The sequence below is a fragment of the Heterodontus francisci genome, chromosome 29, assembly GCF_036365525.1.
Source record: "Heterodontus francisci isolate sHetFra1 chromosome 29, sHetFra1.hap1, whole genome shotgun sequence".
Taxonomy (NCBI): Eukaryota; Metazoa; Chordata; class Chondrichthyes; order Heterodontiformes; family Heterodontidae; genus Heterodontus; species Heterodontus francisci.
The window spans coordinates 44,674,693-44,701,468 of record NC_090399.1 but is presented as its reverse complement, the minus strand read 5'-3'; the positions used below and the strand labels follow the sequence as shown (position 1 = coordinate 44,701,468).

At 45.4% G+C, this 26,776-nt stretch overlaps 2 protein-coding genes across 2 annotated transcripts; both read left to right on the top strand.

Annotated features, from left to right (window-relative positions):
• Positions 1–1,258: 1,258 nt before the first annotated feature.
• On the top strand, positions 1,259–2,685 carry LOC137346260 (syncytin-2-like). Its single transcript, XM_068009719.1, has one exon. It carries the CDS (start codon positions 1,361–1,363, stop codon positions 2,552–2,554), a length of 1,194 nt encoding a protein of 397 aa, XP_067865820.1. The 5' UTR covers positions 1,259–1,360; the 3' UTR covers positions 2,555–2,685.
• A 955-nt stretch (positions 2,686–3,640) lies between these two features.
• Positions 3,641–21,901, top strand: LOC137346257 (E3 ubiquitin-protein ligase TRIM69-like). Its single transcript, XM_068009716.1, has 6 exons — positions 3,641–4,299; positions 9,928–10,023; positions 10,113–10,346; positions 10,639–10,661; positions 10,755–10,870; positions 18,600–21,901. Exons 1-6 carry the CDS (start codon positions 3,895–3,897, stop codon positions 19,967–19,969), a joined length of 2,244 nt encoding a protein of 747 aa, XP_067865817.1. The 5' UTR covers positions 3,641–3,894; the 3' UTR covers positions 19,970–21,901.
• Positions 21,902–26,776: the final 4,875 nt, after the last annotated feature.

The following is a 26,776-nucleotide window of genomic DNA, read 5'->3' as shown; positions in this document are numbered from 1 at the left end:
TGAATATATATATAATCATATATAAGTTGATCAGTAGAGAGAGAAGGTTATCATAGAATGATAAAAGGGGGGAATGTGGAAGTGAGCAGAAAGGCATGGTACAATGCTTAATGGGAAATATAGCCAAGTTAGGAATAGTAGCTTTGCTGAGCTTTGATTTTAAGTGGCAGAAACCACAATGAAATAGCTAAAAGGGGTGGCCAGAGTGTGTGCAAGCTGTGGCAGCCACAGCACTTCAGACCAAGGAAGTCATTTTACCTCGAAGCTATTACAAGAAATAGTTAGGGGATTGGGAATCCAATGGGACTTCCATACCCCTTGGCACCCTCCCTCTTCAGGGTGGGTGGAAAGAATGAATCAGGCCTTAAAGAAACACCTGTCCAAACTGATACTTGAAACAAGGTTACCCTGGACAAAATGTTTACCTATAGTGATACTCAGAATTCGGACAGCCCCTAGAAAAGATGTGGGACTGTCCCCCTATGAAATGCTATTCGGAGTACCCTATCTGGGAACCAGGGGCAAGATGCCAACCTTAGAAACTAAAGATTCGTTTCTAAAGAACTATATACTGGCGTTGTCTTCCTCATTGTCATTCCTCAGGAAGCAAGGCCTGTTAGCACAGACCCCACCTCTCGAATTTGCAGTGCACAAGATCCAACCAGGAGATTGGGTTCTGGTGAAATCGTGGAAAGAGACTAAACTACAACTGAACTGGGAAAGACCATACCAGACTCTCCTAACCACTGAAACAGCCATAAGAACGGCAGAAAGAGGTTGGACCCACTACACAAGAATCAAGGGGCCGGTACAACCCCCGGCCGAGGAAGGAACTTGGACAACCGAATTAACAGAAGAACCATTGAAAATAAAGCTAAAAAGACTTTGAGTAACGAATTTTTTTAATATAACGGTGCGAGCGCGGAAATACTGTCTGTAATATTGTGTGCCTTCTCTCTTTCTTTTCAAAAGTAGCCAGGAAATAAAATGGGTTGGATGTTTTTGTATTACCCACTTCCAATTAGACAACAAGGTGTTTGGAGTAACAGTTAGAGAAGGGAAAAAGAAAGGTGAATTAAAATGTTGTTTTCAGGTAACAATAGATAAGACTGGTAAACCATCTAACAAACTAAAAGGGACCTCTCATAACGATCCTAACATAGTAAAAATAATAGAGGTAAAAGACTTGAGAAAGACAATTGAGATAGAAACCGATTACAGGGACACAAATGCCTGGGTAGAATGGATAAAATATACTGTAAAAAGTTTGAACAAAAACAATTGCTATGCTTGTGCATCTGGTAAACCGATAGCTCAAGTAGTACCTTTCCCGCTGGGGTGGGAGCGTGACCGAAAGGGCATGGAATGCATGTTAGCCCTATATCAGGATAAGAAGGCTTGGGGTATTCAAACTTGCATATCCTTGTCAATAATGTTCCCTCCCCTAGAGAAAAAGGATTCAAGGACTCCCCCTTCATTTTTAGCCACCAGTGTGAATCACACATCATGCGTACGTCGACACGGTGCGGAGCTAACCAGAAATATGGGAGAGTTGAAGTCATGCATAGAGACTGACGACGTAACTGGAAGAGTCAGGGGAGGGAACTACTCATCATTGAATGTCCCCAGAGCGGATTTATGGTGGTATTGCGGAGGAAAAATCCTGAGACAGACCCTACCCTCCCAGTGGAAGGGGACGTGCGCAATTGTTCAATTGGCAATACCATTCACCTTGGCATTTGAGAAACAAAAGATAATAACGAGGGAAAGGGGTAAAAGGGAAGCGATAGCGAACTCTTTTGACGACCAGGTATACATGGATTTCATAGGGGTCCCAAGAGGGGTACCTGATGAATTCAAGGCCCGAAACCAAATAACCGCCGGTTTCGAGTCTTTGTTTCGGTGGGTCACTATTAACAAAAATGTAGATTGGATAAATTATATTTATTCCATCCAACAAAGATTTATAAATTATACTAGAGATGCGGTAAAAGGTATAGCTGAACAATTAGATGCCACTAGTAGAATGGCTTGGGAAAATCGACTGGCTCTAGATATGATCTTAGCAGAAAAAGGAGGCGTGTGTATAATGTTAGGAGGGAAATGTTGCACATTTATCCCAAATAACACAGCACCCGATGGTTCAATCACCCGAGCACTGCAAGGGTTAACAACTTTAGCAGAGGAGATGGCCGAAAATTCAGGAGCAGACACTTCCCTGACGGGGTGGCTTGAATCCTGGTTTGGAAAATGGAAAGGCATGATAATCTCGGTTTTTACCTCCCTGATCATGGTTGTCGGAATACTAATAGCCATCGGGTGTTGTATTATTCCTTGTGTAAGAGGGCTGACACAGCGATTGATTGAGACAGCTTTGACGAAGCAGATGTCAATACAAAGAGGCCAGGAAGAAAGTATGTACCTGTTAGGTAATGACAAAGTGGATAGTATCAACGGAAATACAGACATTGAAAAGGCGGCTGAAATAATGCTCAGAAGATTTGAGAGGACATATGAGAACCCTCCGCAGTATGTAGAAAACAACAAGGATTAAGTAAAAGAAAAGGGGGAATTGTGAGAATAAGAAATATTGAAATGTTGTTTCTACAGCTTGTGGAAAGTTACCAAGAAGTCATTTGTGCACAACATAATGAAATCACTGAAAAAGAGAACTGATAAGGATATGTCAGTGGAGACCTTAAGACAGTACATCATTGACAAAGAGAATTGATAAGGGTATGTAAGTAAAGACCTTAAGACAGTACATCACTGACAAAGAGAATTGATAAGGGTATGTAAGTAGGGACCTTAAGACAGCACATCACTGACAAAGAGAACTGATAAGGGTATGTAAGTGGAGACCTTACGACAGTACATCACTGAAAAAGAGAACTGATAAGGGTATGTAAGTACAGACCTTGGGACAGTACATCACTTAAAAATTGTGCTTAGGCAGATAACAGAGAAACAGCAAGAGTTAGAACAAAGGATGTAGTGAATAAGAAACTGCCCCACTAAGATAAAGGCTGACAGCTGCAAGTTAAAACACATAATGGAGAGCCAAATAAGGTAAAACAAAAACAAGAGTTAGGGGCTAGAAAGTTAGAGTAGGGGGAGAAGTAAACAGAGGAGGAGACTGTAGCAACCATAGGATAGGTTAGTGTCATAATACGTTATAACCAATAATGTAAAATAAAGGCGTGGACAAATGGATTTGTATTGTATAAACATGAACTGAATATGTTGATCGGTGTGCCTGCTTGTAGGACACCCGATCTTGCAAGACCGTTAAATAAACTTACTTCTTCAGAGTTTGACTTGGTGTAAATTATTATTAAGTGGGCTACGTTTCTCACAAGGCCCAATGGGGAAAGAACACTGTGTAAGGTCCCCCCACCATAGTGAACCCAGGGGCTGAAAGCATTGGACACCCTTCAGGAAGTATACACCAAATATGGATTTGCTGTAAAATGTACATTGTATGTAAAACTGAATGGGAGGGTTGTGAGGCACTTGTTGGAATGTCAACTTGGTGCTGTTTTGAACTGTTCTGTAATGCATTTTTAAACAGATTTTTATGAATAAAGTATATTTTTTGGTGGGGTGGCGGGAAAGACGTGGGGGGCGGGGCTGTGGTTAAACAACTGAACATTCGCAAAATTTCTTGCGGTTGGTGCGGAGCAGAACCGAAATAAGCTATGAAATGTTGAGGGTCTGAGACTGAGTGAAATTTGTTGGTTCCGCTGCTGTCTTCATCCAACAACTTCTGCTGCAGCCTTCCCATTTGTGAAAGTATCTTTGGAACATCCCTGGGTTAAGTACAGATAGAAAGGGGATATATATATTTATATTTTTCGAGTGTAGGGTGTGAAAGTGAAAGTGAATTGGAGTTCGATGGCGGAGATCGAGCAGGCTGTGCGTTTCAATGAGGATTTACTGTGCCCCATCTGTATTGAGGTCCTCAGGAACGCCACCACGCTGGACTGTGGCCACAGTTACTGCCAGCCCTGCATCACTGAGTTCTGGGACAGCCAGGAGCCCACAGTTTCCTGCCCCGAGTGCCGGGCCGTGTTCCCCAGCAGGAGGACGAAGGCGGTTCACGCTCTGAGAAACGCGGCGGACAAAGCCCGGCAGATTGAGGCTGCCGGCTCAGCGGACCGGCAGAAGCCGTGTCCGCAGCACCAGCACCAACACCGCGACCTCAGCTACTTCTGTGAGACTGACCTGAAACTGATGTGTGATCAGTGCCAAGAGGGGGCCGCCCACCAGGATCTCGCTGCTCATGTCACCTCTTACAAGGTGGGGTGGGGTGGGGGTTACATTTCAACCTTGGATGCCTGAGTTTAAAATGTGTACAGGTTGTGTGTGTTGTGCAGTGAATTTGGATATGCTTATGTTCTCTACCTATGTCCTGGTCGCCTCATTATAGGAAGGATGTGGAAGCTTTAGAGAGGGTGCAGAGGAGATTTACCAGGATGCTGCCTGGACTGGAGGGCATGTCCTACGAAGAAAGATTGAGGGAGCTAGGGCTTTTCTCATTGGAGCGAAGAAGGATGAGAGGTGACTTGATAGAGGGGTACAAGATGATGAGAGGCATAGATAGAGTGGATAGTCAGAGACTTTTTCCCAGGGTGGAAAGGGCTATCACCAGGGGGCATAATTTTAAGGTGATTGGAGGAAGGTTTCGGGGAGATGTCAGAGGTAGGTTCTTTACACAGAGAGTGGTGGGTGCGTGGAATGCACTGCCAGCGGTGGTAGTAGAAGCAGATACATTAGGGACATTTAAGCGACTCTTGGATCGGTACATGGATGATAGTAGAATGAAGGGTAGGTAGTTAGATTGATATTAGAGTAGGTTAAATGTTCGTCACAACATCGTGGGCCGAAGGGCCTGTACTGTGCTGTACTGTTCTATGTTCTATGTGTTCTGTAGGTGTGCGTGTGATACAGTATATGTATATATTCTGTGTATGTTGGTGTGTGATACAGTGTCTGCGTGTGTTCTGTACGTGTCCGTGTGTGATACAGTTTCTGTTGATTCTATACTTATGTGTGTGCATGACACAGCATGTGTTCTGTGTATATTCGGGGAATACAGTATCTGTTCTGTGCATATATGGTACTGATACAGCATAGTTCTGTGTATATTCGGGGAATACAGTATCTGTTCTGTGTATATTGTGTATATATGGTACTGATACAGCATGATTCTGTGTATATTCGGGAGAATATAGTATCTGTTCTGTGTATATATGGTACTGATACAGTATATGTTCTGTATATATGGAAAAACACAGTATCTGTTCTGTGTATAGATGGGACTGTGTGATATATCTGTTCTGAGTTGGTTGGGGTCATACAGTATTTGTTCTCAGAACATAAGAAGTAGGAGCAGGAGTAGACCATTCGGCCCCTCGAGCCTGCTCTGCCATTCGATACAATCATGGCTGATCTTCTGCCTCGACTCCACTTTCCCACCCACTCCCCATATCCCTTAACTCTCGGAGAGTACAAAAATCTGTCTATCTCAGCCTTAAACACACTCAATGACTGAGCAGCTCTCTGGTGTAGAGAATTCCAAAGATTCACAACCCTCTGAGTGAAGAAATTTCTCCTCATCTCTGTCCTAAATGATCAGCTGCTTATTCTGAGACTGTGCCCCCGTGTTCTAGATTCCCCAGCCAGGGGAAATAACATCTCAGTGTCTACCCTGTCAAACTCCTTCAGACTCTTGTCTGTTTCAATGAGATGCCCTCGCCTTCTAATCTCCAGAGAGAATAGGCCCAATTTACTCAGCCTCTCATCATAGGAAACCCCTCCCATCCCAGGAACTAACCTAGTAAACCTTTGTTGTACCACCTCCGAGGTAACTATATCCTTCCTTAGATATGGAAGCTGAAACTGTTCATAGTATTCCAGGTGAGGTCTCACCAAAGCCCTGTACAATTGCAGAAAGACTTCCTTATTCTTATGCTCCAATCCCCTTGCAATAAAAGTCAACATGCTATTTGCCTTCCTAATTGCTTGCTGTACCTGCATGTTAACTTTCTATGTTCCTTGTACAAGTACACCCAAGTCTCTCTGTACTTGTATGTGGGTGTATATGACCTTAAAATGTGCCTGCTTTGCTCTGTTGGTGGCACTTGTCTCTTTTTAGGTCAAAAGACTGTGGGATTGCAGCCTCTATCAAGACCCAAGCTGATAATGCATTGTAGAGGCACTGTCTTTTCGATGAGCTGTTAAACATCTTTCCTTTCAACAACAACTTGCATTTATATAGCACCTTTTAAAATGGAAAAAGATCCCAAGGTGCCTCATAGCAAGAGAAGTGGTTTAAAAAAAAGATACAACACCTAAACAGGAGATATTAGGAGGGGGCGGTTGGGGTTGGAGGGGGGGGGGGGAACAGCAGCTTAGTCCAAGAGTTGGGTTTTAAGGAAAAGCTTAAAGGAGGAAGGGGAGGCAGAGAATTTTAGTGGAGGTGCTCGGAGTAAGAATTCTTGAGCAGGGGGCCTACCCATCTGAAAGCACGGTCGTCAATAGTGGCATGAAGTGAGGAAGAAGTTGGAGTCACTGAAATGGAGACTTGGGGTGGGCAGGAGTTACCAATTCTGCCTATTGCTGTAATGCGTAAGACATAGGGTTGGTGTTCTGAGAGGTCAAAGAGGCTGACGTCTCTTCTCCGTGTTACCCCCTTGCTCAGTGAGTAGCACTTTTGCCCGAGTCAATAGTCAAATCTAACTCCAGAGACTTGAGCATAAAATCGAGAATGGCACTCCCAATGCAGCACTGAGGGAAGTGTTGCACCAGAGGTGCTGTCTTTCGGATGAGACATGAAACAGTCTGCCCTCTCAGGTGAGTATAAAAGATCCCATGGCACTACTTCAAAGAGAGTGGGGAGTTATCCCCAGTATCCTGGCCAATACTTATTCCTCAGCCAATCTCACAAAAGCAGATATCCCAGTCATCATCACACTGCCGTTTGTGGGAGCTTGCTGTGCATAAATTGGCTAAGTCTCCTCTTTACAAGATTGACTACTTTTCAAAAGTACTTAATTGGCTTGTAAAGTGCTTTGGGACATCATAATGTGCTATAGAAATGTGAGTCTTTTCCTTATAAAGGCAGGGAGAGGTGGAGGGTTAGGGAAGGAATTTTACAGCAGGGGACCAAAGCATTTGAAGAAGGGTTGCCAACCCTCCTGAATTGCCCTGGTGTCTCCAGGACACTGCTGTGAGCCACTGAGGAGAAAAGCCATTGGGGCAATGAAAGCCAGGAACCAACTGAGCGAATAAGAAAGAGTCTGTTCAGTTTACGATTGGCATAGGAGAGAGGTGCAGGGAGAGGATGGGAGAGGTGGGAGTGCATTTCGGTGATAGTGATCACAACTCCCTGACCTTTACTATAGTCATGGAGAGGGACAGGAGCAGACGGGATGGGAAAATATTTAATTGGGGGAGGGGGAATTACAATGCTATTAGGCAGGAACTGGGGAGCATAAATTGGGAACAGATGTTCTCAGGGAAATGCACGACAGAAATGTGGAGGTTGTTTAGGGAGCACTTGCTGTGACTGCTGGATAGGTTTGTCCCGATGAGGCAGAAAAGGGATGGTAGGGTGAAGGAACCTTGGATGACAAGAGATGTGGAACAGCTAGTCAAGAGGAAGAAGGAAGCTTACTTAAGGTTGAGGAAGCAAGGATCAGGCAGGGCTCTAGAGGGTTACAAGGTAGCCAGGAAGGAACTGAAGAATGGACTTAGGAGAGCTAGAAGGGGACATGAAAAAGTCTTGGCGGGTAGGATTAAGGAAAATCCCAAGGCGTTCTACACTTATGTGAGGAACAAGAGGATGGCCAGAGTGAGGGTAGGGCTGATCAGGGATAGTGGAGGGAACTTGTGCCTGGAGTTGGAGGAGGTAGGGGAGGTCCTAAATGAATACTTTGCTTCAGTATTCACTAGTGAGAGGGACCTGGTCGTTTGTGAGGACAGCGTGGAACAGGCTGATATGCTCGAACAGGTTGAGGTTAAGAGGGAGGATGTGCTGGAAATTTTGAATGATATGAGGACAGATAAGTCCCCGGGGCCAGACGGGATAGACCCAAGGATATTACGGGAAGCGAGGGAAGAGATTGCTGCGCCTTTGGCGATGATCTTTACGTCTTCACTGTCCACTGGAGTAGTACCGGATGATTGGAGGGTGGCAAATGTTGTTCCCTTGTTCAAGAAAGGGAATAGGGATAACTCTGGGAATTATAGACCAGTCAGTCTTACGTCGGTAGTGGGCAAATTATTGGAGAGGATTCTGAGAGACAGGATTTATGATTATTTGGAAAAGCATGGTTTGATTAGAGACAGTCAGCATGGCTTTGTGAGGGGCAGGTCATGCCTCACAAGCCTTATTGAATTCTTTGGAGATGTGACAAAACACATTGATGAAGGAAGAGCAGTGGATGTGGTGTATATGGATTCTAGCAAGGCGTTTGATAAGGTTCCTCATGGTAGGCTCATTCAGAAAGTAAGGAGGCATGGGATTCAGGGAAAGTTGGCTGTCTGGATACAAAATTGGCTGGCCCATAGAAGTCAGAGGGTGGTAGTAGATGGAAAGTATTCAGCATGGAGCTCGGTGACCAGTGGTGTTCCACAGGGATCTGTTCTGGGACCTCTGCTCTTTGTGATTTTTATAAATGACTTGGATGAGGAAGTGGAAGGCTGGGTTCGCAAGTTTGCCGATGACACGAAGGTTGCTGGAGTTGTGGATAGTGTGGAAGGCTGTTGTAGGTTGCAACGGGACATTGACAGGATGCAGAGCTGGGCTGAGAAGTGGCAGATGGAGTTCAACCTGGAAAAGTGTGAAGTGATTCATTTTGGAAGGTCGAATTTGAATGCAGAATACAGGCTTAAAGACAGGATTCTTGGTAGTGTGGAGGAACAGAGGGATCTTGGGGTCCATGTCCATAGATCGCTCAAAGTTGCCACCCAAGTTGATAGGGTTGTCAAGAAGGCGTATGGTGTGTTGGCTTTCATTAACAGGGGGATCGAGTTTAAGAGCCGCGAGGTTATGCTGCAGCTCTATAAGGCCCTGGTTCGACCACACTTGGAATATTGTGTTCAGTTCTGGTCGCCTCATTATAGGAAGGATGTGGAAGCTTTAGAGAGGGTGCAGAGGAGATTTACCAGGATGCTGCCTGGACTGGAGGGCATGTCCTACGAAGAAAGATTGAGGGAGCTAGGGCTTTTCTCATTGGAGCGAAGAAGGATGAGAGGTGACTTGATAGAGGGGTACAAGATGATGAGAGGCATAGATAGAGTGGATAGTCAGAGACTTTTTCCCAGGGTGGAAAGGGCTATCACCAGGGGGCATAATTTTAAGGTGATTGGAGGAAGGTTTCGGGGAGATGTCAGAGGTAGGTTCTTTACACAGAGAGTGGTGGGTGCGTGGAATGCGCTGCCAGCGGTGGTCGTAGAAGCAGTTACATTAGGGGCATTTAAGTGACTCTTGGATAGGTACATGGACGATAGTAGAATGAAGGGTAGGTAGTTAGTTTGATCTTAGAGTAGGTTAAAGGTTCGGCACAACATCGTGGGCCGAAGGGCCTGTACTCTGCTGTACTGTTCTCTGTTCTATGTCAGGCGACCATTGGCGAGAGGGTGGGGGCGGGGCAGTCAGAAGCAAGAGGTCAGGTGATTAAAACCTCCAGGAATATGTCCCAGCAGAGTTGGCAACCCTGACCTGAAGGCATGCCAGCAGCCAATGGTGGGGCTACAGAAGGAAGGGGTTCCACAAAAGTCAGCAGGACGGAGACCTGGGGGTAGTTGTACAGCCAGAGGTTATGGAATCTACCACAAGTAGTGTTGAAGCTGTAGCATTGGTTGTCTGGGAGGTCTGATGGGCTGTGTGGTTTTATTTGATCATGTCCTGTTTGATTGTAGGACGCACTGAGGAATTCCTTGGACAAACTGCAGGAGAATGAGAAAACCTTCACCGAGGTCCAACTTCAACAAAAGCACAACATCTCAGCTGTGGAGGTAAGTTCAGCAGATATTGCTCTCACTGTTACTGAGCTACTTGTCCCCATATCGTCCATTGTAAATATTGGGCTTTCTCCCCCGTGCAGGAAGCATTTGTGACTCAGAAAAACCACATCAAGCAATGCTTCGCTGAAATGAACCAGTTCATCCAGAGAAAGGAGCAAAGTTTGATGGAAAAACTGGATGGAAGGAAGGAAAACATTTCGAAAAGGATGGAAGTAAGATTGGGGGAGATCCAGGAACAGCTGACTTCCATTGGGACGGAAATCGTAAAGGAAAAGGAACTGATGCAGGAACGAGATGACTTAAGATTCCTGCAGGTAAAGTGCGGAGAGAATGGGATTCAGACCGCAGACTTTATACAGACACAACTTTCTATTCCTTTCGGTGTAGAGGAAGTGAAAATGGAGCTCAATGTTACAGAGTGGTGTGTGCATGTGTGTGCATGTGTCAAGGATTTGCTTAAAGCTTATCATAATTGCTTGGCAAAGTATAATTCCAACCACCTACATCCTATTTAAGCAGTCTAGCAAAGGAACTGTGAGATATGTCTGGACAGGAAAAAAAAAACAGCTTAATGTGGGTTAAAATAATTTTCTTTTTTTTTTGAAGGGATTGAGTTTTCGAAAGAAGAGGTATGTACTTTAGTCATAGAAAAACATCCAAGAGCTTAATTGTTGTGACACCACTTTCACTTCAGGGGTGTTGATGTGTTTTTATATGTACAGGTCCACAGAAGACTTTAAAGCACTAGGTGATATATCTGAAGACCTCTCCTTGGAAATACTGAAAAGTCCTTTACAGTACAGTGTGTGGAAAGAATTGAGGGATGTCATCAAACCAGGTGAATTGTTAGAAAGACTAACATTTATACAGCACCATTTATGACTTCAGGGCCTCCCAAAGCACTCTACAGTCACTGTGTTTTTAAAGTGTCGTCACGGCTGCTTTGTAAGGAACACGGCAGTCAATTTGCTCGCAGCAAAGTCCCAGAAATAGCAGAGCTAGTGACTAGATTATCTTTTTTAGTGACGTTGAGTGAGGGATAAACATTGGCCAGGCCGCTGGGGAGAACTCCCCTGCTCTCCTTCGAAATAGCACCTTGGCATCTTTTTCCATCCACCTGAGAGGGCTGATGGGGCCTAGGTTTAACAGCTCATCCGAAAGCCAGCACCTCTGACAGTGCAGCTTTCCCATGGTACTGCACTGGATTGTCAGTCTAGATGTTGTGCTCGAGTCTGCCGAGTGGGACTATGGACCCATAATCAGAGGCGAGAGTGTTACCCACTCAGCCAAGGCTGTTGCATGTACTTGGGTGACTGAAGTATGATTTGCACCCACATGCATGCCTTTACGCAGTAGGCCATTGTATTGGCCAGCTGTGCAGATATAAATCAGAGCCCCGAGGTTCCTGGGCCTCGGAAGGAATTGAGGCAGAGATGGAATTGGGAGGCGTGACCTGCTCTCGTAAGGGCTTGCATCCTGTTGGTAAATTCCAAGGAGGGCGGGCACTCTTTGCAACAGTCAAACCTCTGGCCTTGATGTCACCAAAGGAGGCTGGGCGTGAGGGCTAATGCTGCCCTGTCAGAAATGGCAGCAATTTTGCCTTTCCTGCAGCCAGTGGCAGTATGGAGTTGGTAGGGGGAAGGGGTGAGGGGGGGTGGGGTGGGTTGGGTTGCTAGTGCTGGTTTGACAACACAGAGTGATTGATTTCCATTGGTGAAAGTAACTGCAGCAAAAGGGATCATTGGCAAAATATTCGGAGATCTTCAGACCCATTAGTTTTCCCCCAACCCCTCCATGAGATCTTCTCCCCCTGACAGACTAGCAAGGTGGCTATTTAGAAATTCAAAATAAATGACACATAGTGGCACCCTGCCATTGTGTATAAGACCCCGCCCTCAGGATTCGGTCATGGGTCTAACACCACAGGAGCATGGGAACAGGGGAGGAGGCTGTTTGACCCCCTTGACCCTGCTTTGCCATTCAGTGAGATCATGACTGATGTGTATCTTAACTCCACAAACCTGCCTTGACTCTCTCTCCTTTTATCCCCTTGTCTAGCAAAAATCTATTGATCTCCGATTAAAATTAATTGAGCTCCAGCATCTACTGCTTTTTGTGGGAGAGAGTTCCACACTTATATCAACTGTTGTGTGAAGAAGTGTTTCCTAACTTCTCTCCTGTATGGCCTTGCTCTGATTTTAAGGTTTATGTCCCCTTGTCCTAGTCTCCCCCACCATCAGATAAAGTTTCTCTCCATCAACCCTATCAATTCATTTTAAAATCCTAAAAACCAGTCAAAGAGCAGGGAGGTTTTGCTGGAACTGTATAACTCATTGGTTAGGCCACAACTTGAGTACTGTGTGCAGTTCTGGTCACCTCATTACAGAAAGGATGTAATTGCACTAGAGAGGGTACAGAGGCGATTAATAATGATGTTGCTGGGACTGGAAGAATGCAGCTATGAGGAAAGATTGGATAGGCTGGGATTGTTCTCCTTGGAACAGAGGAGGCTGAGGAGAGATTTAATTGAGATGTACGAAATTGTGAGGGGCCTGGATAGAGTGGATGGGAAGGGCCTATTTACCTTAGCAGAGGGGTCAGTGACGAGGGGGCATAGATTTAAAGTGATTGGCAAAAAATTAGAGGGGAGTTGAGGAAACATCTTTTCACCCAGAGGGTGGTGGGGGTCTGGAACTCACTGCCTGAAAGGGTGGTAGAGGCAGAAAACCCTCAACTCATTCAAAAGGGGCCTGGATGTGCACCTGAAGTGCCGTCACCTGCAGGACCAAATGCTGAAAAATGGGATTAGGCTGGGGTTTTTTTTTTTCTCCTGCTGGCGCAGACACGATGGGCCAAGTGGCCTGTTTCTATGTTGTAAACTTCCTATGATTCTATGATTCAACTTAACCCTGAACCTCCTATATTCCAAGGAATGCAAGTCTAGTTTATGTAATCTCTTCTCATAATTTAACCCTTTCAGTCCTGGTAACATTCTGGTGAATCTGTGCTGCACTCCTTTCAAGGCTAATGTATCCTTTCTAAGGTGCAGTGCCCAGTACACATTACTCCAGATGTAGACTAACAAGGGCTTTGTACAGCTGTAGCAAAACTACCTCCCCTTTATATTCTGGCCTTATACTTATAAATCTAACTTTCCATTAGACCTTTTTGATCATTTTTGTACCTGACGACCACATTTTAGTGCAGCATCAGACCAGACTGACAAATGGACTGATTAGGCCATGTCTCTGACAGCAGCTCCTGGGATTTTAGGGCAGGTCGTACCATTATTTTAACACATGTTCCCGTGATTGCACTGTTTTAAACTTGATAAGTGGAAACCTCAATGGTTGAAATGAAGAATTTAGATAGTGGATCAAGTTAAGGAATTTCATAATAAAAGCAGGTCCTGAATTTTGACCAAAAGAGCTTAATTTCAGAATTGAGGTGAGAGTGACTGCGCTTGACATCGAGGTAGCATTTGATTGAGTATGCCATCAAGGAGCCCTAGTAAAAGTGGAGTCAGTGGGAATCACAGGTAAAACTCTCTGCTGGCTGGAGTCATACCTAGCGCAAAGGAAGACGGTTGTGGTTGTTGGAGGTCAATCATCTGAGCTTCAGGACATCACTGCAGGAGTTCCTCAGGGTAGTGTCCTAGGCCCAACCATCTTCAGCTGCTTCATCAATGACCTTCCTTCAATCATAAGGTCAGAGTGGTGATTGTGCAATCACCTGCAAACATGTTCAGTACCATTTTTGTGACTCCTCAGCTATGAAGCAGTCCGTGTCCATACGCAGCAAGACCTGGACAACATTCAGGCTTGGGCTGATAAGTGACAAATTACATTCACACCACACAAGTGCCAGGCAATGACCATCTCAAACAATAGAGAATCTAACCACATCCCCTTGAATCCCCCCACTATCAACATCCTGGGGGTTATCATTGACCAGAAACTTGACTAGACCAGTCATATAAATGCTGTAGCTACAGGAGCAGGTCAGAGACTGGGAATTCTGTGGCGAGTAACTCCCCTCCTGTCTCCCCAATGCCTGTCCTCTGACTACAAGGCACAGGTCAGGAGTGTGATGGAATAATCTCACTCGCCTGGATGAGTGCAGCTCAAGAAGCTCAACACCATCCAGGACAAAGCAGCCCACTTGATTGGCACCCCATCCACCATCTTCAACATTCACCGCCTCTGCCACCAGAGCACAGTGGCAGCAGTGTGTACCATATACAAGACTCCTTTGAGAGCACCTTCCAAATCCGCGACCTCTATCACCTAGAAAAACAAGGGCAGCAGATTAATGGGAACACCACCACCTGCAAATTGCCCGCCAAGTCGCACACCATCCTGACTTGGAACTGTGTCGCCATTCCTTCACCATCAAAGTCCTGGAACTCTTCTCTGACAGCACTACACCACATGGACTGCAGCGAGTCAAGAAGGCAGCTCACCACCACTTTCTCAAGGGCAATTCGGGATGGAAACAAATGCTGACCTAGCCAGTGATGCTCACAGTCCATGAATGAATAAAAGAATTCCAGCAGTAATTATGCCCATCAGTTTGATAAAGTAACAGAGAGTTGATGAGGGTAATGCAGTTGATGTAGTGTAAATGGACTTTCAAAAGGCATTTGATAAAGTGCCATAAAGTAGGCTTGTCAGCAAAGTTGAAGCCCATGGTATAAAAGGGGCAGTGGCAGCATGGATATGAAGTTGCCTGAGTGGCAGAAAACAGAGAGTAGTGGTGAACAGTTGTTTTTTGGACTGCAGGAAGATATATAGTGGGATTCCCCAGGCATTGGTACTGGGACCACTGCTTTTCTTGACACAATTCTAAAGGGAGTGCAGGAGCAGAGAGTCCTGGGGGTATATGTGCACAAATCAGTGCAGGTAGCAGGGCAGGTTGAGGAAGTGGTTAATAAGGCATATGGGATTCTGGGCTTTATAAATAGAGGCATGAAGTACAAAAGCAAGTAAATAATGGTGAACCTTTCAAAAATTCTGCTTCTGCTTCAGCCTCAGCTGGTGTATTGTGTCCAATTCGGAGCATCACACTTTCGGAAGGATGTGAAGACATTAGACTGCAGAAAATATTTGTGAGAATATTTCAGAGGATATATTGGAGAAGCTGGGGCTATTCTCCTTAGAGAAGGGAAGGTTGAGAGGAGATTTGATAGAGGTGTTTAAAATCATGAGGGGTTTGGAAGAGTAGAGAGGGAGAAACTGTTCTCATTGGCAGAAGTGTTTGATTTAAAGTGATTGGCAAAAAAACCAGAGGAACATGAGGAAAAACATTTTTTTACGCAGCGAGTAGTTAGGATCAGGAATGCACTGGCTGAGAGTGCGGTGGAGGCAGATTCAATCGTGGCTTTCTAAGGGGAATTGGATAACTATCTGAAGAGAAAATATTTGCAGGGCTATGGGGAAAAGGTAGGGGAGTGGGACTGGCCAATTCGCTCTTACAGGGCTAGCACAAACACGACAGACTGAATGGCCTCCTTGTGCGTTGTAAGCATTCTATGATTACCCATCCTATCTTCTGTGGAGAAATGACATCAATGGCAAGAGATCAGGAGAATCCCAATGGAAATTCAGGATCCTCGTGGGTACTCGAGCAGAATGGCAATGTTACTGGATTCATAATCCAGTGGCCTGGACTAATGTTCTGAAGACATGAGTTCAAATCCCACCCTGACTGTGGGCGAATTTAAATAAATAAGTTAAATAAGTCTGGAATTTTAAAAACTGTTATCATTAATGGTGGTTCATAAAACTACTGGGTTGTTGTAAAATCTGGTTCACTAATGCCCTTTAGGGAAGGAAATCTGCTGCCCTTTCCTGGTCTGGCCTACATGTGACGCCAGACTCAGCAATGTAATTGGCTCTGAAATAGCCTAGTAAGCCACACTAGTAAGCCTTGAACTGCTACGCTTGCAGTGTTTCAAGAAGATGACCACCAGATTCTCATGGGCAATAAATACTGGCAGTGATGCCCACCACCCAAGAATGAATTTTATTTTTTTTAAAAACCCTCCTCAGCCCCATGTGGTGCTCCTACAAATGCTCTAAGTCACGGTTTCTCAACCGGCAGCCTGCGACCCTACAGGGGTCCACAGGAAGGTTTCCTTGTGTGTACTGTAGCAAAGTGGTCATGTTCCTGGATTAGTAATCCCGAGGCCTGGACTAATGTCCTGGAGCCAGGAGGTTTCGGCCCAAAATAACCAATGGAAAGTCTTGTTTCGTTCACCATTTCAATCCGCTGCTCTCCTGACCGATAATCTTAGGCCTAACTTGCACTTCCAGGTTAGAATTGGCCAATCTGATTGGTTTACTTGGCACTTGCACGGGCGATATGAAGTCAATCAGCACAGTGATTACGGCAGGGCAGAGCGTTAAAGAACTGGGCCAGCAGGATGTACAGAGAGGTTGTCATTAGAAAAGGGCGTCAAAAAGATAGTGTATTTCCTCAGTTCATTCGGTCAGGAGCAGCAGTTAGTGAATAAGAATAAACAACCGGCAGTGACAATAGAGTCATTAAAAGAGAGCATTTCCTTTACACCCACTCACTCTGGTGACTGCCAATAATACTGAGGTTTCGGGCCGAGTGCAGGCCACATCCTGTGTTCGTTTTTCTTTGACATGACGGTAGTGTAAAAATATAAAATTGCACCTAATTTCTAGTTGTCGATTAAAGGAAGTGGGGTTAAAGTATGATTGGATTTTAAATCATCTGTATCATAAATAGACTTAATGACTGTGTACATTTTAAAGGCAGTTTTGCTCATTCAAAGATGTAACTCTAAAAGTGGGATTCTTTCACACTCATGAAGGAATTCATTGAATGCCCCAACACTGGTGCATTATTTCAAGATAGTTTCCCTGAATTGCCTGCTCCCTTAAGTTAATCAGGCCCTGAACAGTAATACATAGAAATTCACCAAACTGCGTATCAGTAAACAGGAACGTCTCTTAATTCTATAACACCTGTGTGTCCAAAGGCACATTTTTTTCAATTCTTTCATGGGATGTGGGCATTGCCAGCATTTGTTGCCCACCCCTAATTGCCCTTGACAACTGAGTGGCATGTTAGGCCATTTCAGAGGGCAGTTAAGAGTCACAAGAACACAAGAAGTAGGAGCAGGAGTAGACCATATGGCCAATCGAGCCTGCTCCACCATTCAAAATGCTCGTGGCTGATCTTGGGGATTCAACTCCACTTTTCCGCCCGCTCGCCATATCCCTTGATTCCCTGAGAGACCAAAAATCTGTCTATCCCAGCCTTAAATGTATTCAACGATGGAGCATCCACAACCCTCTGGGGGTAGAGAATTCCAAAGATTCACAACCCTTTAAGTGAAGTAATTTCTCCTCATCTCAGTCCTGAATGATTGACCTCTTACCCTGAGACTGTGTCCCCGTGTTCTAGGTTTCCTGACCAGTGGGAACTCCAGAGAATATAGGCCCAATTTACTCAGCCTCTAATCATAGGGCAACCCTCTCATCCCAGGGACCAATCCAGTGAACCTTTGCTGTAACACCTCCAATGCAAGTATATCCAACGTTAACCACATTGCTGTGAGTCTGGGCTCAGGCCAGACCAGCAGATTTCCTTCCCTAAAGGACATTAGTGAAGCAGATGGGTTTTTACAACAATCGATGATCGCTCCATGGCTGAGACTAGCTTTCAATTCCAGGCTTTTACTAACTAATTGAAGTTAAATTCCTCCAGCTGCTGTGGTAGAATTTGAGCCCATGTCCCTAGTACGTTAGCCTGGATATCTGGATTACTAGTTTAGCGACATTGCCACTGCACCTTACTGTTAGTAAGGAAGGAATTTTTTTTCAAGACCTGCTTCACCTTGCTGGTAGGACACAAAAGCTTGTCATTCACTTCTTACCTCTAGTTTCCTACCTCTCTCAATGCAGCACTCCCTCAGTACTGCGCTGGAGATTGTGTGATCAATCTTTGAGTCACATTAAGTAAGCTTAAGAAAATTAATAAATATATATGTTTAATTGTATGACTTATTATATGGAAGAAAATACTTGGTGTTGTATTACAGGGTGGAGTGGGGGGAGGGGATGCCTGTGGAGTTTTCATAACTTGGGGTTGGGAGGGGGGACCTCGGAATCCCTGCTCCAGACAGTTCGGCTTGCTCCTTCTGATCTTATGAGGCTGCCTCGCTGTAGGCAGTTAAATGATTAAATCACGGGGAGGGGGTGGCTGGTGATGGGCAGGTTAGCGACCCGCTTCGGGTGGTGGCAGGCTAGCATTTATGGGACTGCCCCACATCTCTCCGCCCAGTGCTCCTTGCCAGACACTCCAAGTTTCTACTTCAGCTGCTTCTCTCTGAACATCAGCTGTTTATTCTCAATCGACCTATTGTTGCTGTTCTCCTTCCCTTAGGAGATAAATGGGTGGCAAACTGAGTAGACCATCAGTGGACCTATATCGTCCTGCAACAGAATTTGTTTGTGCTTGCTGTTGTAATTGGCGTCCAGCAGTTCCTGGCGGACGTAAATTTCATATCTTGATCTATTTCTGTTCTGTTACAGGCCCGGCCTCGCTGACGCTGAACCCTGTCACGGCAAGCCCCTGGCTCATTTTGTCCGAGGACCTGACCAGCGTGACGCATGGAGGTGAACGACAGCAAGTACCTGACGACCCTCAGAGGTTTGACCCCTGCCCCTGTGTCCTCAGCTCTGACGGATTCACTTCAGGGAAGCACTACTGGGAGGTGAAGGTGGGCGGCAAGACCACCTGGACTGTGGGAGTGGCCAGGGAGTCAGTCAACAGGAAAGGGGATATCATCCTATCACCCCCCAATGGATATTGGGCTGTGGGACTGAGGAATGGGGCTAAGTACAAGGCCTTTACCTTCGCACTGATTGATCTCAACCTGGATATGAAGCCCAAGGAGATTGGCATCTACCTCGACTATGAGGGAGGGCAAGTGTCCTTTTACAATGCTGATGGCATGTCCCACCTTTACACTTTCAGCGACACTTTCACTGAGAAACTCTATCCTTTCTTCAGTCCAGGACTGAATCATGTTGGTAAGAATGCCGAGCCTCTTTGGCTGTGTCACACGACTGTTACAAATCCCAACGCCGAGGAGGATGGAATCAGTCAATGCTCAGATTATGAGAGGGAGGATGCGACAATCTCTGCTACCCTTGGGAACGCTAGGAACTTGCACTTGGATTGGAGCTCTTGGAAATGGGCTTGGCTCTGCTTTGGTTTACTGGTCTTGCTGGCAGCGACCTCACCATGGCGTGCTAATTTCACGGAGACATACCTGGTGTGCTGTAGTATGCTCGGATTTTTCGGCTTGTGCTGGGCTCTGCTGCATAACAGAAGTCTTGCAGGGATTTCCTGGGTGTACTGCAGCGTACTGGGTTACGCTGGCTTGTGCTGCTTACTGCTGTCTTATGCTGGACCCATCGGGGCTTGCTTGGTTGGGCTGAGCTTAGTTGGGTTGCTTCTTGCTTCAAAAGGTTACCTGTTGCCTTTCTGGATCATGCTAAGCTTTGCGGCCCATGTTGGACTAGTATGGTTGTCGGATTATGACGTCTGGGTCTGGTGGGTCTGCTGTGGTTTGCTGGGACATGCTGGGCTATGCCTTTCTTTGTTAGGTTATCACAACGTGGCTGAGATCTGCTGGTGGTGTTGCGGTACGAAGGGGTACTTTGGATTGTGGCTCCTACTGCTGAGCTTTTATCCGCTTGCTGGTGTGTGCTGGATTGCATTGGGCATCGTTGGGCTATGCTTGGCTATGATGGGCTACTTTAGGGACTGTTGGATTATGACTGGCTTGCTGGCGTACAATGGAGTATGGTGTGCTTTGGTGGGAGAGGCTGAGCTTTCTGCAGTTACACTTGGCATTGCTATTTTAGGGTCATGCTGGTCCTTTTATTCTCGCTAGGTTGAGTTTGTACAACTCCCTGACCTTCATTTCTACACTGATAAACTTATGGACCTAGAGTTTCCTAGCTTGTTTCCGCCAGTCAAATTAGCGTAATCCAGGCACATGAAAGTTCGCGGAAACACGAGTGCAAGTGAGTTACGCTCAGAACTCATTTACATTCGAAACTAACTTGCGTCCGAGTTTCCACAAACTTTAACTCTGCTTTAAAAATCCATTGCACTTGAAATCAGTCTTGACCACATCCCCAGACTGAAACAAGGAGGATGGCAAGTTTCTGTCAATTGCACCCATTTGAGGAGGGTTATCAAATTGCACAGGCACCCATAGTTATCTGATTCTCACCTTCCTGCAATGACTCGTAATCACTTCAGCAACTTAGGGCAAATATGTTAGTTCAGTTGAGCCCTGTGTGTCACAGAAATAGTTAAACAGCAAAATTATTCACATTATAATCTTACTACAGTGCTAGGAGATCAAGCTTTGTCCATCATCATTGAGTTTAAAATTGTGCACTGTCTTGCTATTCTTCCTCCAGCACTATAACTAGGAGTGGAAGAGAAAAAGGAAAACAGCAGGAGGAGGATAGGGAGAGAGAGAGCCTTGGAGATGAGAAGCCCCTAGACTAAGCACAAGTGAGGTTATGCAGGCGGAGAGTTCATCCCGCTTGCAGTTACTCCACTTGCGTGTACAGGCCCCACTTTGAGTTTTTAGGGGCTGTGCATTCTTTACCGAGTCTGCAATGGGCCAGCTCTGCAGTTTACTGAGGGAGGACCTGAGGCCCTCGATCGGCATCGCTCTGGAGGTGAAGCTCACAGCGGCTTTAGATTTCCACAAGAGTGACTCATTTCCAGGCCTCTGTGGGGTGGGGGTGGGAATCTGTGCCTGATCAGTCAAGGGGCAGAGAGGGTCAATCACTGGCAGGGGACAGATGCCCTGTTGTGAAGGGCAAATGACTGTTACAGTTGTGGAGCAGTGATGGAGTTCACTGGAGTTTTGACATGTGGTTGGTTTCCCCAAGGTGCTTGGAACGATTGCTGGCACTCGCACGGTTTTGAAGCTCAGCTGTGAAGATTGACAGCTGTCATGCCAATAAAGAGTGATCATATTCCTTCTTTTAAGATATGAACTTTATTCAATGTGGACTTTGAAGTTAAGTTTTCCTTTTAAAAAGTGGACAGTGTGCTGCAAGATGGCCGCCAAAGGTCAGATGATCTTCAGCCTGTGTATTCAAACTGTCTCACTGTTTTGAAAGGACAAAAGGTTACATTCCAGACTAAGAGGTGCCAATTACACCAACCCTGGAACCATCAAGAGACACTCCTGAATTGAATGGGTTATTCTGAAACAAAGAAGGTAGCTACATCATAACAGGATTGTACTCATCCAGACCTTAATGGATGGCCATGGATTCCACATCCTGATCCATTGTGTGGTCACACTAGGGGAGAAGACCATGTGTCAGGTACCAGAAATGCTAATATGATGAATTGTGACCTTAAGAGGTAACCCTCTGGAGAGAGAGAGAGAGATCACAGAGAAGAAGTCCAGCCAGGAGCTGTGGAAAGATCCAGCCTAAACAAGAAGAAACCCTGCTGTTAATTCTACACTTCAATTTGGTGCAGCAGAGAACTGAAAGTAACTGCCACCTCCAATCTGAAATCTTAACCACCAGAAATCTACAACACCTCAACAAGTTCAAGACTACAAAAAACCCAGGCCTCCACCTTTAAAAGAGACTGTCCTACTTAGAAGATTCAACAGGTAAACCACGAGCGCCTACCACACCTTGAACTCCTACCCTTTACCTTCTATCCATCTTTTCTTAAGAGTGCATATGAGAGTGAATGCATGCGTGAGTGGTGTTGCGAACATTTCGGGAATGAATATTGTTCAGAAATAATAAATCTCCTGTTTAAACCTGCAAGAAAACCTATCACTGTCTGTTTATTTCACAAGTAAAACACTCAGGAGATAACTCAATATTTTAAAACAAAACATGATTGCGGTCACTTGGGAGATGAACAGTGGGAATCACCCACAACCCTTACCACCTGTCTGTAACACTGCGCAACCCAAACAGGAAGGGATTCCACGTGCCCTAATGTCCTGGTAGTATGCGCTGCTCCTTTGTGAATCCTACACATGAATGCCATGCAGGCTGCATCAACTCACAATGCTTTTATCATAAGGAGCTCTGACATAACTCACATATTTTGGTGGGGGCAGGGGGTTTGGCTAATTGGGGACAAGGCCTAACACCGGCTGATGTCACCATTTCATCAACAACAACATCTTGTATTTAGATAGTGGCTTTAAAGGTGAGTTTATCTCCAGGTGCTTCACAGGAGCATTATCAAACAAAATTGGACACCAAGGCACATTAGGGCAGATGAGCAAAAACCTGGTCAAACAGGTAGATTTTGAGCAGCATCTTAAAGGAGGAAAGAGAGGTAGGGAGGTGGAGAGTTTTAGGGAGGGAATTCAAGAGCTTAGGACCTCAGCAAATGAAGGCACGGCTGCCAAGTGGGGGTACAATTAAAATTGGGGGTGCGTAAAAGGCCAGAATTGGAGGAGTGCAGAAATCTCAGAGGTTTGCAGAGCTGCCGGAGGCTACAGAGATAGGAAGGGGCGAGGCCATGGAGGAATTTGAGAACAAGGGTGAGAGTTTTAAACTTTCAGGCACCACACACTGGGGCCACGAGGCCCATATTTCCACCAGGCAGGGCATGGAGATAAGCCACTGGCATGTTGAAGGAGCTGCTTCAGGTGTGTGGATAGATCTGAGGTTCTACTGCAGTATTCCCCAGGGAGAGAGAGTGCGGCTGGGATTATCTTAATGTGCTGGGTCCTGTACAGTTGTTCTCTGGAACAAAGCCTGGAACTGGATATTCCAGGAAAGGAGTCAGTCGAGATGAATGTCCTGCCTGGGGAACAACAGCTGAGGTGTGCTGAGCCTGTACAGGAGCCAACTGTTCAACAAGGCAGAGCTGTCAAAGCACGGCTTGTAGACCATATCATCAAACAGTGACCTCCAACTCAGCCTCATCTCCCTTGAGCTGGGAGCACTGGAGATCGATCATTTAAAAATCAAAAGAGATTCATTACAATCCCCAATTGTTAACTACCAATGTTAAACTGAACAGAGACTTCGGGTTTACACATGTAACGCCATTTGTTGGTTGTCCACATCTGTTATTGACAGGAATGGGAAGGTTTATTCAGAAATAGACAAGGCTAAGTACAAAAATGTTGACAATTTGTTCAACTTTAAGAACGTGCAATAATGCAACTTCAACAATTACTCAAAAGAAACATTATAATAACGCAAAACATTAACAAATAAAAGTGCAAATGGCCCTCTGCTAACTGCTCCATTAGGTGACGAGGGGAGAAAGTGGAGGTGGTAGAGAGAGGAAGTAAATTCTTCATGTCTCTCAGGCTGCCTCAATCACCCACTTCCTCCAACTTCCCAGATCAGCTCTGGTACCTGCTGCCCTCCCTGCACTGGCTACAAGCCATGTGGTGGAGGAATGGAGGTCTGATGGGCCATGGGCATAAGCCTTGCCAACTCTTGCAGCCATCTGCTCTTGGAGCAGGGAAGCTGCTGCCTGGATCCCAGGATTCAGGATTTATGCGGCTGGGCAAGGGGTTGAGTGAAACAACTGGTGAGGGGTCTGGTGTTATAAGACTAGGGTCCAGGGTCATGCTGCCACCCATGGAGGTGGCATCAGCCAGATACACCCTACAAACCAACGCACCAGTCCATAGTTCATAGAATCATGGAAACTTACAGCACAAAAGGAGTTCATTCAGCTCATCGTGCCTGTGCGAGCTGTTTCAAGAGCAGTTGTGCTGAGTTCCGCATTCCTATTTTTTTTGTCCATATGAGCATACATACGAATTAGGAGCAGGAGTAGGCCACTTGGCCCCTCAAGCCTGCTCCGCCATTCAACAAGATATTGGCTGATCTGATTGTAATCTCAACTCCACATTCCACCTAGGCCCAATGACCTTTCACCCCCTTGTTTATCAAGAATCTATCTACCTCTGCCTTAAAAATATTCTAAGACTCTGCTTCCACTGCCTTTTGAGGAAGAGAATTCCAAAGACTCATGACCCTCTGAGAGAAAAAAATGTCTCCTCATCTCTGTCTTAAACGGGCGACCCCTTATTTTTAAACAGTGACCCCTAGTTCAAAATTCTCCCACAAGGGGAACCATCCTTTCTACATCCACCCTGCCAAGACCCCTCAGGATCTTCTATGTTTCAATCAAATCGCCTCTTATTCTTCCAAATTCCAGCGGATACAAGCCTAGCCTGTCCAACCATTCCCCATAAGACAACCCGCCTATTCCATGTATTAGTCTAGTAAACCTATGAACTGCTTCCAATGCATTTACATCCTTCCTTAAATACGGAGACCAATACTGTGCACAGTACTCCAGATGTGGTCTCACCAATGCCCTGTATAGCTGAAGTATAACCTCCCTACTTTTGTATTGAATTCTCCTCGCAATAAATGATAACATTCTAATATCTTTCCTAATTGCTTGCTGTATCTGCAAACTAATCTTTCGTGATTCATGCGCTGGGGCACCCAGATCCCTCTGCATCTCAGCTCTTCAATCTCTCACCATTTAGATAATATGCTTCTTTTTTATTCTTCCTGCCAAAATGGACAATTTCACATTTTCCCACATTATACTCCATTTGCCAGATCTTTGCCCATTCACTTAACCTGCCTATATTCCTTTGTAGTTATCCTCTTCACAACTTACTTTCCTACCTATCATTGTGTCATCAGCAAATTTAGCAACCATCCCTTCGGTCCCTTCTGTGGCACACCACTCGTTACATCTTGCCAACCAGAAAATGATCCATTTATGCCTACTTTCGGTTTCTTGTTAGCTAGCCAATCTTCTATCCATGCCAATATGTTACCCCCAACACCATGAGCTCTTATTTTCCACAATAACCTTTGATATGGTACCTTATCAAATGCCTTCTGGAAATTTAAGTACAGTACATGCACCAGTTCCCCTTCATCCACAGCACATGTTACTTCTTCAAAGAAGTCCAATAACTTGGTTAAACATGATTTCTCCTTCACAAAACCATGTTGACTCTGCCTGTTTACCTTGATTTTTTTCTAAGTGCCCTGCTATAACAACTTTAATAAAATAGCTTCTAATATTTTCCCTATGACAGATGTTAAGCTAACTGACGTGTAGTTTCCTGCTTTCTGTCTCCCTCCCTTTTTGAATAAAGGAGTTACATTTGCTATTTTCCAATCTAATGGGATTCCAATCAGGGTCCGTAACCCTGTAAGTCCCTCATTCTCAAATGCCTGTCCAACTCTCTTTGAAAACTAATCAAGGAATCAGCTTCCACCATCTTTTCAGGTCAAGTGTTCCAGATCGACAAGTCTCTGAGTGAAAGAATTTCTCCCTGTCTCCCCTCTGGATGTTTTGCCTTTGATTTTAAATCTATGACCTCTGGTTAATCACCCACTCGCCAGAGGGAATGTTGTTGGTTGCTTTCCTTTCATCTACGAAGATGATGGACACACAGCAAAGAATCCATTTCGGTGGGGGTGTCTTCATTGGTGCAGCTTGGCTGATGGCTGTGAAGGCCAATCCTTGAGAGACAAGTTCTGCCACAAGTGCCAGAGGTGAAGCTGCCAAGTGACGCTGTGAGTTGTTGTTTTTGACATTGGCACCTGTTGCCAAGCTGCTGTAGTAACTGGTCTTTGTGGTAGTGCACACCAGTCCTCAGGATGTGTTGCCATTTCTCTCTTTCACCAGCTAGTGACTCCCAGGTGCGATAGTCGACATTTAGGGCCTTCATGTCACACTTGCAAGTATCTTTGAAGTGGGGCTTTGGGCGCCGCACTGGTCGTTTGGCTCAGAGGGAATATGTTTTCTCTATCTGCTCGAACCAAACCTCTCATCAGCTTGGAAACCTCTATCAGGTTAACCTTCTCTGTTCCAAGGATAACTGTCCAAACTTTTCCAACCTCTCCTCATAACTGGAATCCCTCATCCCTGGTAACATTCCGGTAAACCTCCTCTGTAGCCTTTCTAAGGCCTTTACGTCTTGCCTGAAGTATCGTGCCCATAGTTGTCCACAATGCTCCAGCTGAGGCTTAATCATTGATTTATAAAGTTCGAGCACCATCTTTTTGCTTTGATATTCTTTTCCTATCTTTCCATATTAGTCCTTCCAAAGTGCATAACATCACACTGCATGTCTGCACAGACCTCCATCGGCCATGCTTCTGCTCGTGTCACCGTTCTGGCTATGTCATCCTGATATCGACAACTATTCTCTTCACTGCTACTTAGCCAAGTTTTGTATCACCTGCAAACTTTAGAATGCTGCTCCCTAATAATGAGTTTAGGTCAGTTACAAACACTGAAAAGAATAATGGACCCAAAACTGACCCTTGGGGAACACCACCGCAAACCACCTCCCAGTCTTGAAAAACATCCATCCAGTGCCACCCTCTGCTTCCTGTCACTGAGCCAATTCCGTATCCATACTGTTAAATTACCCTTAATTTCATGGGTTTCCAACTTCATAACAAGCCTACTGTGTGGCACTTTGTTGAAGACCTTCCATATATACATCTACTGCGCTGCCTGGATCAACCTTCTCCATTACTTCATCGAAGACTTCAATCAAGTTAATCAGACACCATTTGCCTTTAACAAGTCCATGCATGCTCTGCTTGGCTCACCAACAAACTCACCCAGCACCATGATGGCAGCTGCGATGCCCCGCAAGGTCTCAGTGACAGACTGT

What these genes read in the sequence shown, in the direction of transcription:
- LOC137346260 (XM_068009719.1), top strand. Translation starts at nt 1,361, where the DNA reads ATGGAATGCATGTTAGCCCTATATCAGGATAAGAAGGCTTGGGGTATT.
- LOC137346257 (XM_068009716.1), top strand. Translation starts at nt 3,895, where the DNA reads ATGGCGGAGATCGAGCAGGCTGTGCGTTTCAATGAGGATTTACTGTGC. An exon ending in ATGACTTAAGATTCCTGCAG is followed by an intron (nt 10,347 to 10,638) that starts GTAAAGTGCGGA and finishes TTTTTTTTGAAG; the next exon opens with GGATTGAGTTTTCGAAAGAA. An exon ending in GAGGGATGTCATCAAACCAG is followed by an intron (nt 10,871 to 18,599) that starts GTGAATTGTTAG and finishes GTTCTGTTACAG; the next exon opens with GCCCGGCCTCGCTGACGCTG.